Source organism: Gastrolobium bilobum, unplaced genomic scaffold, assembly GCF_033153095.1.
Source record: "Gastrolobium bilobum isolate Gb01-03AN ecotype WA unplaced genomic scaffold, APGP_CSIRO_Gbil_v1 utg16124, whole genome shotgun sequence".
In the NCBI taxonomy this organism is placed as follows: Eukaryota; Viridiplantae; Streptophyta; class Magnoliopsida; order Fabales; family Fabaceae; genus Gastrolobium; species Gastrolobium bilobum.
The window spans coordinates 100,659-116,070 of record NW_026896110.1 but is presented as its reverse complement, the minus strand read 5'-3'; the positions used below and the strand labels follow the sequence as shown (position 1 = coordinate 116,070).

At 33.8% G+C, this 15,412-nt stretch overlaps 2 protein-coding genes across 6 annotated transcripts; both read left to right on the top strand.

Annotated features, from left to right (window-relative positions):
• The first annotated feature begins 285 nt into the window (after positions 1–285).
• Positions 286–8,575, top strand: LOC133297842 (F-box protein At2g26160-like). Of its 4 annotated transcripts, none has more exons than XM_061497056.1 (4): positions 286–495; positions 2,164–2,293; positions 3,323–3,503; positions 7,307–8,575. In XM_061497056.1, exons 3-4 carry the CDS (start codon positions 3,392–3,394, stop codon positions 8,359–8,361), a joined length of 1,167 nt encoding a protein of 388 aa, XP_061353040.1. In that variant the 5' UTR covers positions 286–495; positions 2,164–2,293; positions 3,323–3,391; the 3' UTR covers positions 8,362–8,575. The 4 variants fall into 4 exon arrangements, with proteins under 4 accessions (XP_061353040.1, XP_061353039.1, XP_061353041.1 ...); XM_061497055.1 differs by having other exon boundaries at positions 2,124–2,293; XM_061497057.1 differs by lacking the exon at positions 3,323–3,503 and having other exon boundaries at positions 2,124–2,293.
• A 2,216-nt stretch (positions 8,576–10,791) lies between these two features.
• Positions 10,792–15,139, top strand: LOC133297848 (uncharacterized). Of its 2 annotated transcripts, XM_061497068.1 has the most exons (3): positions 10,846–10,893; positions 12,099–12,304; positions 13,852–15,139. In XM_061497068.1, exon 3 carries the CDS (start codon positions 14,071–14,073, stop codon positions 14,965–14,967), a length of 897 nt encoding a protein of 298 aa, XP_061353052.1. In that variant the 5' UTR covers positions 10,846–10,893; positions 12,099–12,304; positions 13,852–14,070; the 3' UTR covers positions 14,968–15,139. The 2 variants fall into 2 exon arrangements, with proteins under 2 accessions (XP_061353051.1, XP_061353052.1); XM_061497067.1 differs by lacking the exon at positions 12,099–12,304 and having other exon boundaries at positions 10,792–10,893.
• Positions 15,140–15,412: the final 273 nt, after the last annotated feature.

Sequence of the window (15,412 nt, the reverse complement as noted above, 5' to 3'; positions counted from 1 at the left end):
CAAACTTATTAATTAATTATTAATTCGCAATAAATGATAACCGTTGATTGGCGGAAATCAACGGTTAAGATGTGGTCGTAACATTGTGCGTAACATTATTTGTGTGTCACAATATCCTATCCTATATATATATATATATTTTTTTTTAACTGGTTTTACTTTTTCATTCAACTGTTTTCTTTTTTTGTTTTGTGTTTTTTTTGGGGGGTGGGGGTTTGGAAAAGAGGGTAATCAAAAAGGCCATGCAGGGAAGCAGAAACCATAAAATTTCACTGATCTTTTCTTTGGTTTTTTTATTTTCCACCACCATGTCCGAGAAATCTCCAGGTTCTCGATTCAACTCCAAAATGGGGTTTTCCTTCTCCTTTAAGTGCACAAACGATACTGAACTTTTCTACCATTTGAAAAATGTTCCTGAATAAAACACAAAACCATGGCGATACCTTTAATCCTTAGCATCATGATGGTGTTTCAAAATCTGCATTACAATAGAAGGTATGTACCTTAATTGGCGTATTGTTCAGTGAACAATTTTTCTTTTATTTCATGTGGGATTTAATTTGCTGCCTATATTATGTTTGTGGAAAGTCCAGAATGAATCAAGCTTGTTAATTACTAACAACCCTTTTGTTATTACAAATCTTGCTTCTTGAAGTTATAATCTTTTTTTTTTTTTTTTTTTTCATGGGATTCAGTAGTTATATATTGTTAAGTTGCACTTTAAAGCTAAGGCAGAAATATTAGAGTAACAAAGAAGGAATGGTCAGAAAATATTGGGTGGTTTCATTAACACTACTCTGTTTGTGCATCAAACTGGTGGTGTATGAACACATGAAGTAATCTCTTATAATCAAGGAATGTCTAGCCCATTTCATATTTCCTAATATTTTTTTTTTCTAACTCTACCCCCTCTAAAAGTAGAGAAAATCATTAATATGAGTCTTAGGAATGTAATAAATGGTGCTCGGATCATATTAAACTGGAATATATACCAAAAAAATAAAAAAAAATAAAATTCACTAATCAAGAAATCTCAAACATAATTCAACAACCTATATTTGACCAAAAGAATTAAAAAAGCTTCGGAAACATAAATCCAAACACAAATCATGACCATAACAACAAGGGACTTATGAATCTCTTGCTATAGGAGACATTTTGTCTCATGTTGCTGGGACAAAACATGTGGGGCCCACTTTTAAAAAAAAAAAGAAAAAAGACGCTGGTGTGACTTTTGATGTATCAGGCGGAGGGGAATAGTTTCTCCTGCAACACGAGAAACTAATTCCCCCAATAACAAACCCTACATATTTGGAGGAAACTTAAACATTACACTACCTTTAACTTAAACACGAACACAAATACATGCAAACAACTACAAACCTCCATCATTTAACATATCACACAAAACAGGGAAACAAATATAACCTACGTTAATTTTTTTTTATTTTTTTATACCAACCTTATTTATCTCTTTGATGCGAGTCGGCATCCTGGTTATCCCTACAAGCTTTAACTCTTTAGACCAGCTATGTGGCTAATCCCGAGTTGGGGCCAACTGAGCTACATCTATTGGGTCACTTTGAAAAGGGGAAGTGATTGATAATGATGAAAGCCATAGAATAAGAGTAGGTTGGATGAAATGGCATAGCGCATCGAGTTTTTTGTGTGACTGTAAAATTCCTCTTAGGCTAGAAGTAAAATATGGTAGAACAATAGTATGGCCTGCATTATTATACAAAGCTTAGTGTTGGCTGGCAGAAAAATAACATGAGCATATTATAGGAGTAGCGGAAGTGAAGATGTAAAGATGGACATGTCATCATACAAGGTTGGATAATATAAGAAATGAAGATATTTAGCGAAATATTAGAGTAGTACCGGTGAAAGAAACAATAAGAGAACATAGATTGAGATGTTCTTTATAAACCATTTGATGCTCTGGTAAGAAAAGAATTTTTTTACCGAAATCGTGACATAAATAAAGGAAGAGATTGGCAGAAGCTTACTACGGGGAAAGTAGTACATTAAGCTTTAATAAGTGAAAAATACATAGGAGTGGGTTTAGGTATTATTCTTTCTTATTTATTATTTATTATTCCTTAATTTGTTCTTGTTTTTAGATGGGTTCATCAATTGCCGTCCCGAATTTGTTTGGTATAGAGGTGATGTTGATATTAATAAAATGCAATCGAAGTCACTGAGGCGAGAATCTGAATTGATCAATGCATCTTGCTCATCCCTGCAGCAAAGTACACACCTCTAACACTTTAGGCATTCCTTTCTGGTTCAGGTGAGGCAAGCCTTTTAACTCTTTATTGTATAGCTGTTAAAAAAACTCAAAAATCACAATTACAAAATAGTTGCCCTACTAGTGATGCCGAAGAGGGTATGATATTCAGCAAGGAAGCACACAACAATTACAGCATAGTTCCCATACTAGTATTGGACTTAACATGTGATGTTGGATAATCCTGATTCCTCAAACACCCGTTGGATACTTCTAGTCTACATACTACAGTATTTTAATGTTATTTTTGTATCATTGTTGGAATTATTATACTTAATCTCGAAGATTTATGGTAGTATAGAATATGACTATGTTATAAAGCTTATTTTTAAACAAAGTTGACTGTTAGAATTTGTCCTTATATCATTACTATATATCTTTAAGATTTGTGTTTTTATATTGACTCTATATTAATTTTATATATTGTACTTTAACTGTGTTGAATCCTTTATTTTTTTCTTTAGAACCCTTTGTTGTGTCATATGCATGCTTCCTGCATAGTAAGACTAAAAAAAAATACTCTCCATTATACCCCAAATAGCGAAGAGGGGGAGAGAGAAAAGAGGGGGGGGGGGGGGGGGGGGGGGATAAAAAAATAATTAGAGTCCAGTCTTTTAGATTCTTAGCAGTAAGCATTTTACTGTTATGTAAGTTGAACATTTTAAATATTTTATTTTTACTATAATTGTTATGCTTGATTAACTAATTTGTTAGGCCAATTACTGCAAAATAGTCAAATAGTTTACTATTTTTTTTTAATGGTAATGCATTTCTTTATTGAGAGATACGTTTTTTGGAACTTTGCTTTTCGCCTTGGGTATATCCAAATTTTGACATTTATTAATATTCAAACTCAATGGCAAATGGTGTGCAAGTTTTGATTGGTAACATTAATCACATTTATGACATTACCAAATATGTTTTTGTTTTTAAATTTTGAAATTTTCGATATTTGAAACCAATAGAAATCCACCTCGGTCGTGTTTTGTTTGTATTTTATTAAGAGTGTCATATTTGCCCTCTTTATAAAAGGGTTTAGGGCTGAATCGTAGAGGCACAAAGAAGGGCAGGGAGAGGTGGTGGGTGAAAAGAAACTAGGGAATGGGGCAAGGAAATGAAGACGATACCAACCAATGTAATCGTTCTAAGACCCTGCCTCGGACTTCAAAATCAAGGAATCGTTCTAAGGCCCTGCCTCTGACTTCATCATCAAGTATGGTTTTATATGCCTATCTACCCATCTTTTAGTTTAGGTAACTTCGATGTTGTATCCATCGTGTTTTCGTATCACTTTTGTATATATGTTCTAAACTGAAGCATATGAACTCTCAACATGTTTTGTTATCTTTATGATTTTTCTGAAGACCTGCTTTGCTATTTGATAAAAAAATATTGTGGCTCAGTCCACTCTTGTGGGGTCTGAGGCAGTTTCCGCAGCTGGATCCATGACCGGTAGGTCACAAGATAGCAGCTTTACCATAGCGCCAATGCTTGCCCTCTTTTTTTCCATTTTCAATATCGAAGTTAAAGTTTGCAAGGTTCAAATGTTTCATGTTTGTTTGGGATGTGGGAATTTTCTTGTAAATTTGAAATGTTGTAAGCTTTGAAGGACCATGTTCTTCCTCCGCTGGTCTATTCTTTTAGATAAAGAAACAAGTGAATTACTTAGATACCTAATTAGAATTTGAGAAAACCCCAAAACTCATCCTCCAAACATATGAGCATCACTATTTTAGTCCTTAAATTTTTTTTTCATCGATTTAGTCCCTTAATTATACAGTGTCATTAAAATGGTCCGTCTTCAGTTCTTTGTCATATTGAGAGAAATTAATGTAATAGTATCCTAATTTAGAGACTAATATTGATGATATTTTGCGTGATTAAGGGATTAAACTCATACTTGTGAATAGCCCCGCTTTAGCGCGCTATAGCGGAGTTGCGTTGAGGTGTAGCGGCTGGCAGCCACAAACCGCGCCGCGATGGTCAGACAAAGTGTAGTAGATGTAGCTGCCACTATTGCGGCTGAATCGCGGTGCTATTGCGCCGCTACAGTAGTCTCTGCAAAAGTGTTCTCGTCGTAGAAGGAAGAGATTTACAACTTCGATACAAGTGAAAGTGAAGATGAAGATTTGGATGTTCATTATTTTAATTATGATTAGTTCCTTAAGTTCTTTGATTTTGACATTTCACTTAAGTAGCAGTTTGAATTTTGACTAATTTTGCCGCTTTATTTTGTTGTGTTACATTATTTGAGACTTTAATTCCTTCAATTTGCTTATGATTTGAATTTTAATGTTTGAAATCATTTATGTTTGAGTTTGAGATCCTTCAGATTTGTTTTTTATGTCACATTTTCACATTTTAAGTTTTATATTTGTGGAGTACAATTTAGTGTATCACTTAGGTACACTTTGCATAGTAGCGTTGTAGCACTACGCGCTATAGCAGTTTGGTCCGAGATTAATAAGTATGATTAAACTGTGACACTTTGCATTATTTAGGAACTAATTTGATGTGAAAAATCTTTAGGAGATCAAGGTGATGACACTTTGCATTATTAAGAAATTAAATTGATCACAAAAATATGTCAAGTACTAAACTAATGATGCTAGAATCTTTGGAGGACAAAAATGTGGGTTTATTTTTGAGATTTAATAAGTTTTCATGTTCATCCATTTTATTATGTCCATGGGAAACTAATGCAGCCTAGTATTGCCCGTGGGAGCTTCATCTTGTTTTAACAGTCCTTTCAAGTATTTCTATCATTTCTCATCTTAAAATTGTTTTTCTTTTCATAGTTTACAAGTTTGATGCATGTCCAAACGATCATGTAGAGGGTTGAGGTGGAGCCAAGAACTTCAAATTGGGATTGTGAAGCATTAAATTGAATGAAAAAAAAAAATCTAAAATGAAGGTGTTGAAGCTTGGAGCTGGCATTACCCCATCTGCTAGCCCCTTTGCATCTGTTCTTGATTGACTTGTTTAGTAAATATGGTATCCTTACAATATCACTTGTCTAGTGTGAGTATTAGAAAGGGTAGATGCTAATACTTCTTGAACTTTTATGGTGGTGTAATAGGGGTTGTTGTCTGTCCTAAACTCTTGCTATCATCTTGATTTATGCTGGTGATAACAGCCAACATAAACGTAGAACTCTCTTTTAGTCTGTCTTAGGCTGTTGATAGCAGGAATAGAAATTATGATCTTTCCATTAAATTTGGCCTCAAGAGGCATATTATAGTTACTTTCACAATCAGCAAATTTTTTGTAATTGTAGTACAATTTTGAAGGATGTTTTTATTCCTGAGTGAGTATGATAGGACTACACCCAGCTTTTACCTTGAGGACATGGTTAAAACTTTGGAGGGAAGTATTGACAGGACTACAACTGTTATGTGGGTGTACACTACGAAGGGCTGTATAGGTATTGGCCCTTTCCCATGTTTATCATGCATGACCTCCCTTTATCGGGAGAAGCTGCTACTAGGAATAGATTGCTCAGGAATATGATCATACCGGGTTTCTTCACATACTAAGCTCTTGGCTCCATATTCCTAAAGTTCTAAAGCTTTGATAGCTAACTCTTACTGCAAACTATTTCTAGTTCTCGTCACTCTGTTCTTTTCCTTCATCCTCAATGCTTCAATTTTGGAGGGAGAATCATATGTTAAGAATGCATGATGTTTCCAAGCTATCATATACTTTCTAGTCCATGCACTATAGCTTTACTATGAGCTTAATGTGGCTTGTGTTTGCTAATTATATGCTAGAAATTTATGGATGTGAAATCATCATAAATCCTTGCTAGTTATCAAAAGCTACAAAAATGCCTGAATTGTGTTTTATTATGTTTGTTCTTTGTAGTTAAACAGTCTGTCTTCTCTTAAGGAAGACAGATTTCTTGCATTAATTTACTTTTGAGGGAACTGGGAGGGCAAATTAGTTTTGCCTGGGGTTTTGTTGTATTTATTTAATTGTCAGCAACATTTTTAAAGGGTTTTGATCTTATTTATTAAATGTTCTTTGGGAAAAGTTATTCTCTAACCGTCACATATTGATCTCATTCTCTATACCTAGTTCACCTTTTCAAGAACACTAATTATTTTTCAACTATTAGGGATGACCTTTTATTCCGGGAAACAACCTGTTTGCAATTATGTAAAGGTAAAGTTGCGTTCAAAGATTTCCCTCAGCCCACCCTCACTAGTCGGGCTTTAATGGGGAGTGTTTTTTTTTTTTTAGGGATGACCTTTTATTGTCGGTAAGCTACGATGTTATGTTAAGAAGATTCAGCATTGGTTGGACTTGAATGTTTTCTTACAGCCAGTAACACTCGGAAGCTTCGAGAGGCAATAGTGACATTAAAGAATGAAAAGGAAATGTCACACATGACCATCCACTATTTCATTTTTGAGCTTCATTAGAATTCTAGTGTCACACATGTCTACTGCAAAATGAAACTTATTGATACAATTTTCATTTTTATTAGTATTCTAGTCTCACGCCTAACTATTTCAGTTACATCATACTGAAATTGTATTCCTGAGAAATTTGTTATCTCCCCCGTGACTACAGGAAAATCATATCGAAATGTTTATCCCCCCCGACTTGCCTTTTCCTATTTCTATTATTCCCTTTCTTTTTCCCTTTTCTTTGGGAGTAGGGTTCAATGAAATTCCATGTCTATTGTTAATATCTTATGCTTTCAGTTAGAATGCTATTTTCCATGTGAGGATGAATATATATATATATATATATATATATATATATATATCTTGTTTACTATTTAGGAGCATCAACTTGAAAAAAAGAATACAAAAAATTCACATTTTTAAAATGAGAATGGTACATAATTGTATTACATTTTGGACTCAAATAAGGATTGGGAAAATGAGAAAAGAATTCTTTCTTTATCTCCTTATCTCCCATAAAATTATCATATAAATGAAAAAAGTATACGTATTCCTTTTATAGAAGTTGGAAATCACCCATTGTTTTCATTTTTGTGATACACAGGCAAACTAATGAAAACGGAAGCAGAGTACAGTGAACTTCCTTGGGATATACTTGATATCATTTCCAAAAAACTAGATTTTGACGACCTCTTTCAATTTGCTGGGGTGTGCAAGAACTGGAGGACATTTCATAAAGTTTTCTGGAGAAATTTCATGTCGTCCCAAGCGCCGCTGCTTGTTCTAACTTCTTCTTATGCTAAGAAAGCTTATTTTTTCGTTAGCATGTCTGAACAAAAAGTTTATCGCTCGAAGCTAGATTACTTCTGGGGATTGTCCTATGCGGGGTCATCGAGTTGTTATTTAATTCTGGCAGGTACTGATAAACTTCTGCTAATGAATCCTTTTACAAGAACAAAGAAGGTAATCAGTACATTGGCTATTCAAGATAATTTACTGTATATGTATTGCCAGCCCTTAATTGCTTTTGCCAAAGGTTCTGAAGAATTTATCATAGTGGTTTTGTGTAAACACTCTTACAGTTTGCATATCTATCAGTCTCGACATTCTTGTTGGGTTACTTATTCAGCATGGGGAAAACCATGGATGGTTGTGGACTATGTGGTTTTGAATAATACTCTGTATGCTATCACTGAGGAGGGCAAGATAGGGGTATTGAGCCTGAATTCTGTAAGTTTGAGATTTCTAGAACTGAAGAATACTCCAAAGTTTACTTTCTTTTGGCTTAACTTGGTTAGTTGTGATGGTCAGCTTTTAGTAGTTCATCATATACCCATGTCAAAATTTGATGTGTACAAGATAGACTTGTGTGCCATGGAATGGATCAGGTTGGAAACTTTGGGTGACCTTGCATTGTTTTATGGTGATGACACAAACTGCTATGCTTTGAGCAACCCGGGTAGGTGGGGCTATCAAAGCGACTCTGTGTATTACATTTCATCTGCATTACGAGAATGCAAAGTATATTCACTGAATAATAAACTGAAGGAATGCATTGTACCTAGTGGACTTCGACCTCCTCCTAGATCAAGATTCTACTGGTTGGATTGGTATTTTCCACATGTACGTGATGAGGTTGATTATTCTCTGGTGGAGTAACCTGAACTTGATACCATGCAGCATGTTACCTTTTGTTTGGACCTTGTTCTTTATATTTCCCTTTTTTGTGCTAATAGTTTTATTAGACTGGAGAAACTTGTGATGGTTATCTAGTTTCCAAAACTTCGCTCAGGTTGTTATTTGACTTTGGATGGTTGTTTACCTTGTAATTTCCTGGTTTATCTTACTGTTCTCTGAAGATTTTAGGCTCGACTAAGCCAATTAATTATGTTTTATAAATTTCATTCAAAGTCTTAATTGGATATTATGATATTTAATTGAGATGTCTGAATTAAAGTCATTTGAGAATTTGATTGAAGACATCGTTGTTTTTGTATGTAAACTGTAGATCTTATATAAGACTGATATTGCCCTTTATGAGAATTTTTTTCTTTTCTTTTTTCAATTTGAACCTTATTTTTCTATTTATAAAAGTAAATAATAATGTCTTGGTATAAAATTTCATTTTATTTTTAGTTCATAAAAGTAGAAATACTTGGCATGCATATACCACCAATTAAGTGAATGAATGTGTTTATCATTAATAATCATGTTTAAATTATATAAAAATGAAACTATGATTTACTGGAAAATTTTGTTTGTTTTCGTTTTTTCGTTTACGTTGGTGGATTCATTCTAAGAGCATAATTTTCATTACGGTAAATAATAGACGTAAAAGAAAAAGAACTTGGCTTGTGTCTCGAAAATATTAATGTTTTAATTATATTTTTATTCAATTTTTTTTCTTAAATTGCATTTTTTGAAACATGTGTAGTTGATATTGTTTTTATTGTAATTATAATATAGTCATTATGTTCTTAATTTTCTTTTTTTCAAAAATATATAAAATTATTATAGATTTATTTTTTAAAAAAATCCTCATGTTAAATTATCCACGATTAATGTGGCCAATAACTAAGGTCATCTATTCGATACAAATATGCACAAAATTATATGTATTTTCATTTCTTATCCACGATTAACGTGCTACCAACTGATCGGCTTTAACAATTGCTGTATTTTCATTCTTTACCACAAACTTTATGGCGAGTTGATCGATAGACAAAAAGATTTTGAATTTCTTCATGAATGACTTGCCGAGTATAACATTGTAGATAGACAGAATATCCATCACTGCAAAAAACAAAGAGACCATTTTGTGAGTAGGCGCCCTGCCTAATGTCAATCTCAAATTAATGTAGCCCACTAACTTAATTATGTCTCTTGTAAATGCTATTAGTCTGCTCCATAAGGCTCCAACTTGTCATGATCCAGATCCAATTGTATGAAAACGTCCCAAAAGATAATGTCCATCGAACTTTCTAGGTCGACCAACATCTTATCTACCTGATAATTTGCTAAGAGCCCGGAGATGTTAATACATTTTACATCTAAAGTATTGTCATTTCATCACCTTAATTTTTTTTTTATGATTTGATCTTTCAGAATATTATTTTTCCCATAAACTAATTAACTTTTGTTCATGTTATCACGTGGTCACAAGTGACATGAGCATGTAACTTTTGTTGTTTTCGAGTTTGTTTATTTATTTATGGGAAAAAAGTTTCTGATGTAACTTTAGATAATTTTATCTAATGTTCATCGAAATGACGTTATTTTGGAGTTGAAAAATTAAAAAATTAGAGTGATAAAGACTATTATAACCCTGAAATAAATTAAAATTACAAAAATACTATGATTTCCGTCCCAAAAAGACATCGTTTTGATGAACATTAGATAAAGTTATTTATAGTAACATCAGAAAAAACAAACCCTTTATTTATGTATTAAAAAAGTATGATGTTTTTTAATCAAAGGCAAAATTTCTCTTCTTCTAAGTCTCTTTAATATTAACCTCGAAAGGTAGCTCAGTTGGCAACTGAGATCTCAAGGGTTTGCTTGAGTCAGGGGTTCAAATCCTGCCTCAAATAAATTCTTGGAAAATCTTTGGACATCAAAGGACATGCCTCTCTCCTCGAATTGAGGATTAGTCTTATTCTTCCTCCCGTAGCGAAGCTCAATGCACCCGCCCTTCCAATGAAGGGCTAGCCTTCAAGGCCGTACCCTGAGGACAAGGTGAGGTGACCGGAGGAGGTTGAATGAGGATACCTCCATATTAATACTAAGCCTCTTTAATATTATTACCACGATTGTGGACGAAAATGTTTAAGATATTAAATATTTAAGAAAATGATAAATATTATATGTTTGATTGATTTTTGTTGAATAGTAATAAGTGATTTATTATTTTTTATTTTTTAAAATTGATATAAATTTTTATATATATTTAAATATATTTATGATTTTTTTAATATTATAAATTTATATTAAACCCTTTTTTTAATATTAAAAGGGTTTAGTGCTCAATCTACTAAACCCTTTTTTTAATATTAACAGGGTTTAGTGCTCGATCGTAGAGGCACAAAGAAAAGCAGTGAGAGGTAAAGAGAAAGTAGGGAATGGGGCAAGGGAATGAAGACGATGCCAACCAATATCATCGTTCTGAGGGCCTGCTTCGGACTTCATCATCAAGTATGGTTTTACGTTCCTATCTACGCATCTTTTAATTTAATTAATTTTGATGTTGTATGCATTGTGTTTTCATATCACCGTGTGTATGTATGTTCTAAATTGATTCATATGAACTCTTAACATGTTGTTTTATTATCTTTATGATTTTTCTGAAGACTCTTTTTCGCTATTTGATAAAAAAATATTGTGGCTCCGTGCACGAGACTTTCTCTGTTTTGAGATCTAAGGCTGTTCCTGCAGTTGGAACTATTACCATTAGGTCACAAGATAGCCAGCCTTACCATTGCTCCAATGCTTGTTGTTAGAAGTCCCACGTTGATTATATAGACAATTGGTGTGGGATTTATGTGGGATTTATAAGCCCTTAGGCAATCCCACCCTTTGAGTTTGCTTTTGGGATGGTGATTCCATGAGTCCCTATCATTTGATGCTCTAGTTGAGAATTGAATCGTGGAAAGGGCTACCTGATAGGTGGGTGAAGCCGCCCAAAGGAGGAAAGGACTACCACCAGGTCAGAGTAAAAGTTGCCGTGAATGTCGGGCATTAAAGGGGGTGGCAATGTTCGGAGTCCCACATTGATTATATAGACAATTAGTGTGGGATTTATAAGGCCTTGGGCACTCCCACCCTTTGAGTCAGCTTTTGGGGTGGTGATCCCATGGGTCCTTATCACTTGCCCTCTATCTTTCGATTTTTGATATCTAATTTAAAATTTTGTAAGTTCGAATGTTTCATGTTTGGTTGGGATGAGGGAATTTACTTGTAAATTTGAAATGTTGTTACTTTTCAAGGTTCGTGTTCTTTGTCATATTGGGAGAAATTAATGTAATGTATCCTAATTTAGAGACTAATATTGATGATATTTTGCATGATTAAGGGATTAAAATGTGACACTTTGCATTATTCAGGAGCTAATTTGATGTGAAAAATCTTTAGGAGATCAAGGTGATGACACTTTGTATTATTAAGAAATTAAATTGATGACAAAAATATGTCAAGTACTAAACTCATGATGCTCGCATCTTTGGAGGACGAAAATGTGGGTTTATTTTTGAGATTTAATAAGTTTTCATGTTCATCCGTTTTATTATGTCCATGGGAAACTAATGCAGCCTAGTATTGCCCGTGGGAGCTTCATGTTGTTTTAACAGTCCTTTCAAGTATTTCTATCATTTCTCATATTAAAAGTGTTTTTCTTTTCGTAGTTTACAAGTTTGATGCGTGTCCAAACGATCATGTAGAGGGTTGAGGTGGAGCCAAGAACTTGAAATCGGGATTGCTAAGCATTAAATTGCATGAAAAAATTTCAGAAAAAAAAATCTAAAATGAAGGTGTTGAGGCTTGGAGCTGGCATTACCCCATCTGCTAGCCCCTTTGCATCTGTCTTTGATTGACTTCTTTTGTAACTATGGTATCCTTACAATATCTCTTGTTTAGTGTGTGTGTGTGTTAGAAAGGGTAGAGATGCTAATCCTTCCTGAACTTTTATGGCGGTGTAATAGGGGTTCGTGTCTGTTCTAAACTCTTGCCATCATCTTGATTTATGTTGGTGATAGCAGCCAACATAAATGTTGAACTCTCTTTTAGTCTGTCTGAGGCTATTGACGACAGGAATAAAAATTATGATCTTTCCACTAAATTTGGCCTCAAAAGGCATACTATGGTTAACTTCACAATAAGAAAATTGTTTGTAATTGTAGTACAATTTTGAAGGTTTTTTTATTCCTGTATGAAAGATTTGGAGGAAAATATTGACAGGACTACAACTGTTATGTGGGTGTACACTACGTAGGGCCTTATAGGATTGGCCCCTTCCCTTGTTAATCATGCTTGACTCCCCTTTATCGGGAGAAGCTGTTAATTAGGAATAGATTGCTAAGAAATATGATCTTACCGGGTTTCTTCACATACTCAGCTCTTGGCACCATATTCCTCAAGTTCTAAAGCTTTGGAAGCTAACTCCTACTGCACACAATTTCTAGTTCTCGTCACTGTTCTTTTCCTTCTTCCTCAATGTTTCAATTTTTGAGGGAGAATCATATGTTAAGAGTGCTTGATGTTTCCAAGATGTGGTATACTTTCCAGTCCATGCACTATAGCTCGTCTATGATCTTAATGTGGGTTGTGTTTGGTAATTATATGCTAGAAATTTATGGATGTGAAATCATCATAAATCCTTGCTACTTATCAAAAGCTACAGAAATGCCTGAATTGTGTTTCATTATGTTTATTCTTTGTAGTTAAACAGTCTATCTTCTCTTAAGGAAGGCAGATTTCTTGCATTAATTTACTTTTGAGGGAACTGGGAGGGTGAATTATTTTTGCCTGGGGTCAGCAACATTTTTAAAGAGTGACATGACTATCCACTATTTCACTTTTCAGTTTCATTAGAATTCTAGTGTCATGCATGACTACTGGAAAATGAAACTTATTGAATACAATTTTCAGTTTCATTAGTATTCTAGTGTCACGCCTACCAATTTCAGTTACATCATACTCAAATTGTATTCCTGATAGATTTGTTTTCTCTCGCATGAAAATCATATGGAGATGTTTATTCCCCACGACTTGCCTTTTCCTATTTCTTTGGGAGTAGGGTTTAATGAAATTCCATGTCTATTGTTAATATCTTATGCTTTCAGTTAGAATGCTATTTTCCATGTGAGGATGTATATATATATATATATATATATATATATATATATATATATATATATTGTTTACTATTTAGGAGCATCAACTTGAAAAAAAGAATACAAAAAATTCACATTTTTAAAATGAGAATGGTATATAATTGTATTACATTCTGGACTCAAATATTGATTGGGAAAATGAGAAAAGAATTATTTCTTTATCTCCTTATCTCCCATAAAATTATCATATAAATGAAAAAAAGTATACGTATTCCTTTTATAGAAGTTGGAAATCACCCATTGTTTTCATTTTTGTGATACGCAGGCAAACGAATAAAAAAGGAAGCAGATAATGGTCAACATCCTTGGGATATACTTGATATAATTTACGAGAAACTAAATTTTGATGACCTCTTTCAATGTGCTAGAGTGTGCAAGAACTGGAGGACATTTCATAAAATTAAGTGTGCTAGAATTTTGATGACCTCTTTCAATGTGCTAGAGTGTGCTAGAGTGAAAATGCAGTTTGACATTGAGAAATTTAATGTCATCCCAAGCACCATTGCTTGTTCTAACTTATTTATGTGCTAAGAAGACTTATTTTTCCATTCGCATATCTGAACAAAAAGTTTATCACTCGAAGCTAGATTACTTCCGGGGATTATCCTATTCGGGGTCATCTAGTGGTTATTTAATTATGGTGGGTGCTGATAAACTTCTGCTAATGAATCCTTTTACAAGAATAAAGAAGGTATTCAGTAAGTTAGCCATTCAAGATAATTTACAGTATATGTATTGCCGACTTGCTTTTGCCAAAGGTTCTGAGGAATTTATCATAGTGGTTTTGTGTAAAAAGTTGTACAGTTTGCATATCTATCAGTCTAGACATTCTTGTTGGGTTACTTATTCAACAAGGGGAAATCCATGGAAGGTTGAGGACTTTGTGGTTTTGAATAATACTCTGTATGCTATCACTGAGGATGCCAAGATAGGGGTATTGAGCCTGAATTCTGTAAGTTTGAGATTTCTAGAACTGAAGAATACTCCCAATGTAACATCCTCAAGGCTTAAATTGCTTAGTTGTGATGGTCAGCTTTTAGTGGTTCATCATGTTAATCTGTCAAAATTTGATGTGTACAAGATAGACTTGTGTGCCATGGAATGGATCAGGTTGGAAACTTTGGGTGACCTTGCATTGTTTTATGGTGATGACTCAAACTGCTATGCATTCAGCAACCCGGGTAGGTGGGGATATGAAAGCAACTATCTGTATTACATTTCAACTGTATTCCGAGGTTGCATAGTATGTTCCCTGAATAATGAACTGAAAGAAGGCATTGTACCTAGTGGACTTCGACCTCCTACTGAGTCAAGATTCGACTGGTTGGATTGGTATTTTCCCAATGTACGTGATGAGGTTGATTATGCTCTGGTTGAGTAACCTGTAACTTGATACCATGCAGCATGTGACCTTTTGTTTGGACCTTGTTCTTTATATTTCCCTTTCGTGTGCTAATAGTTTTATTAGACTGGAGAAACTTGTGATGGTATCTAGTTTCCAAAACTTCGCTCAGGTTGTTATTTGACTTTGGATGGTTGTTTACCTTGTAATTTCCTGGTTTATCTTATATGTTCTCTGAAGATTTTAGGCTCGAATAAGCCAGTTAATTATGTTTTATAAATTTCATTCAAAGTCTTAATTGGGTATTATGTTATTTAATTGAAATGTCTGAATTAAAGTCATTTGAGAATTTAATTGAAGACATCGTTGTTTATGTATGTAAACTTTAGGTCTGATATAAGACATTGATATTGCCCTTTATGAAGTTTTTTTTTTTTTTTTTTTTTTTTCAATTTCCGTTTCTTCTAATTCTTTTTTTACAATT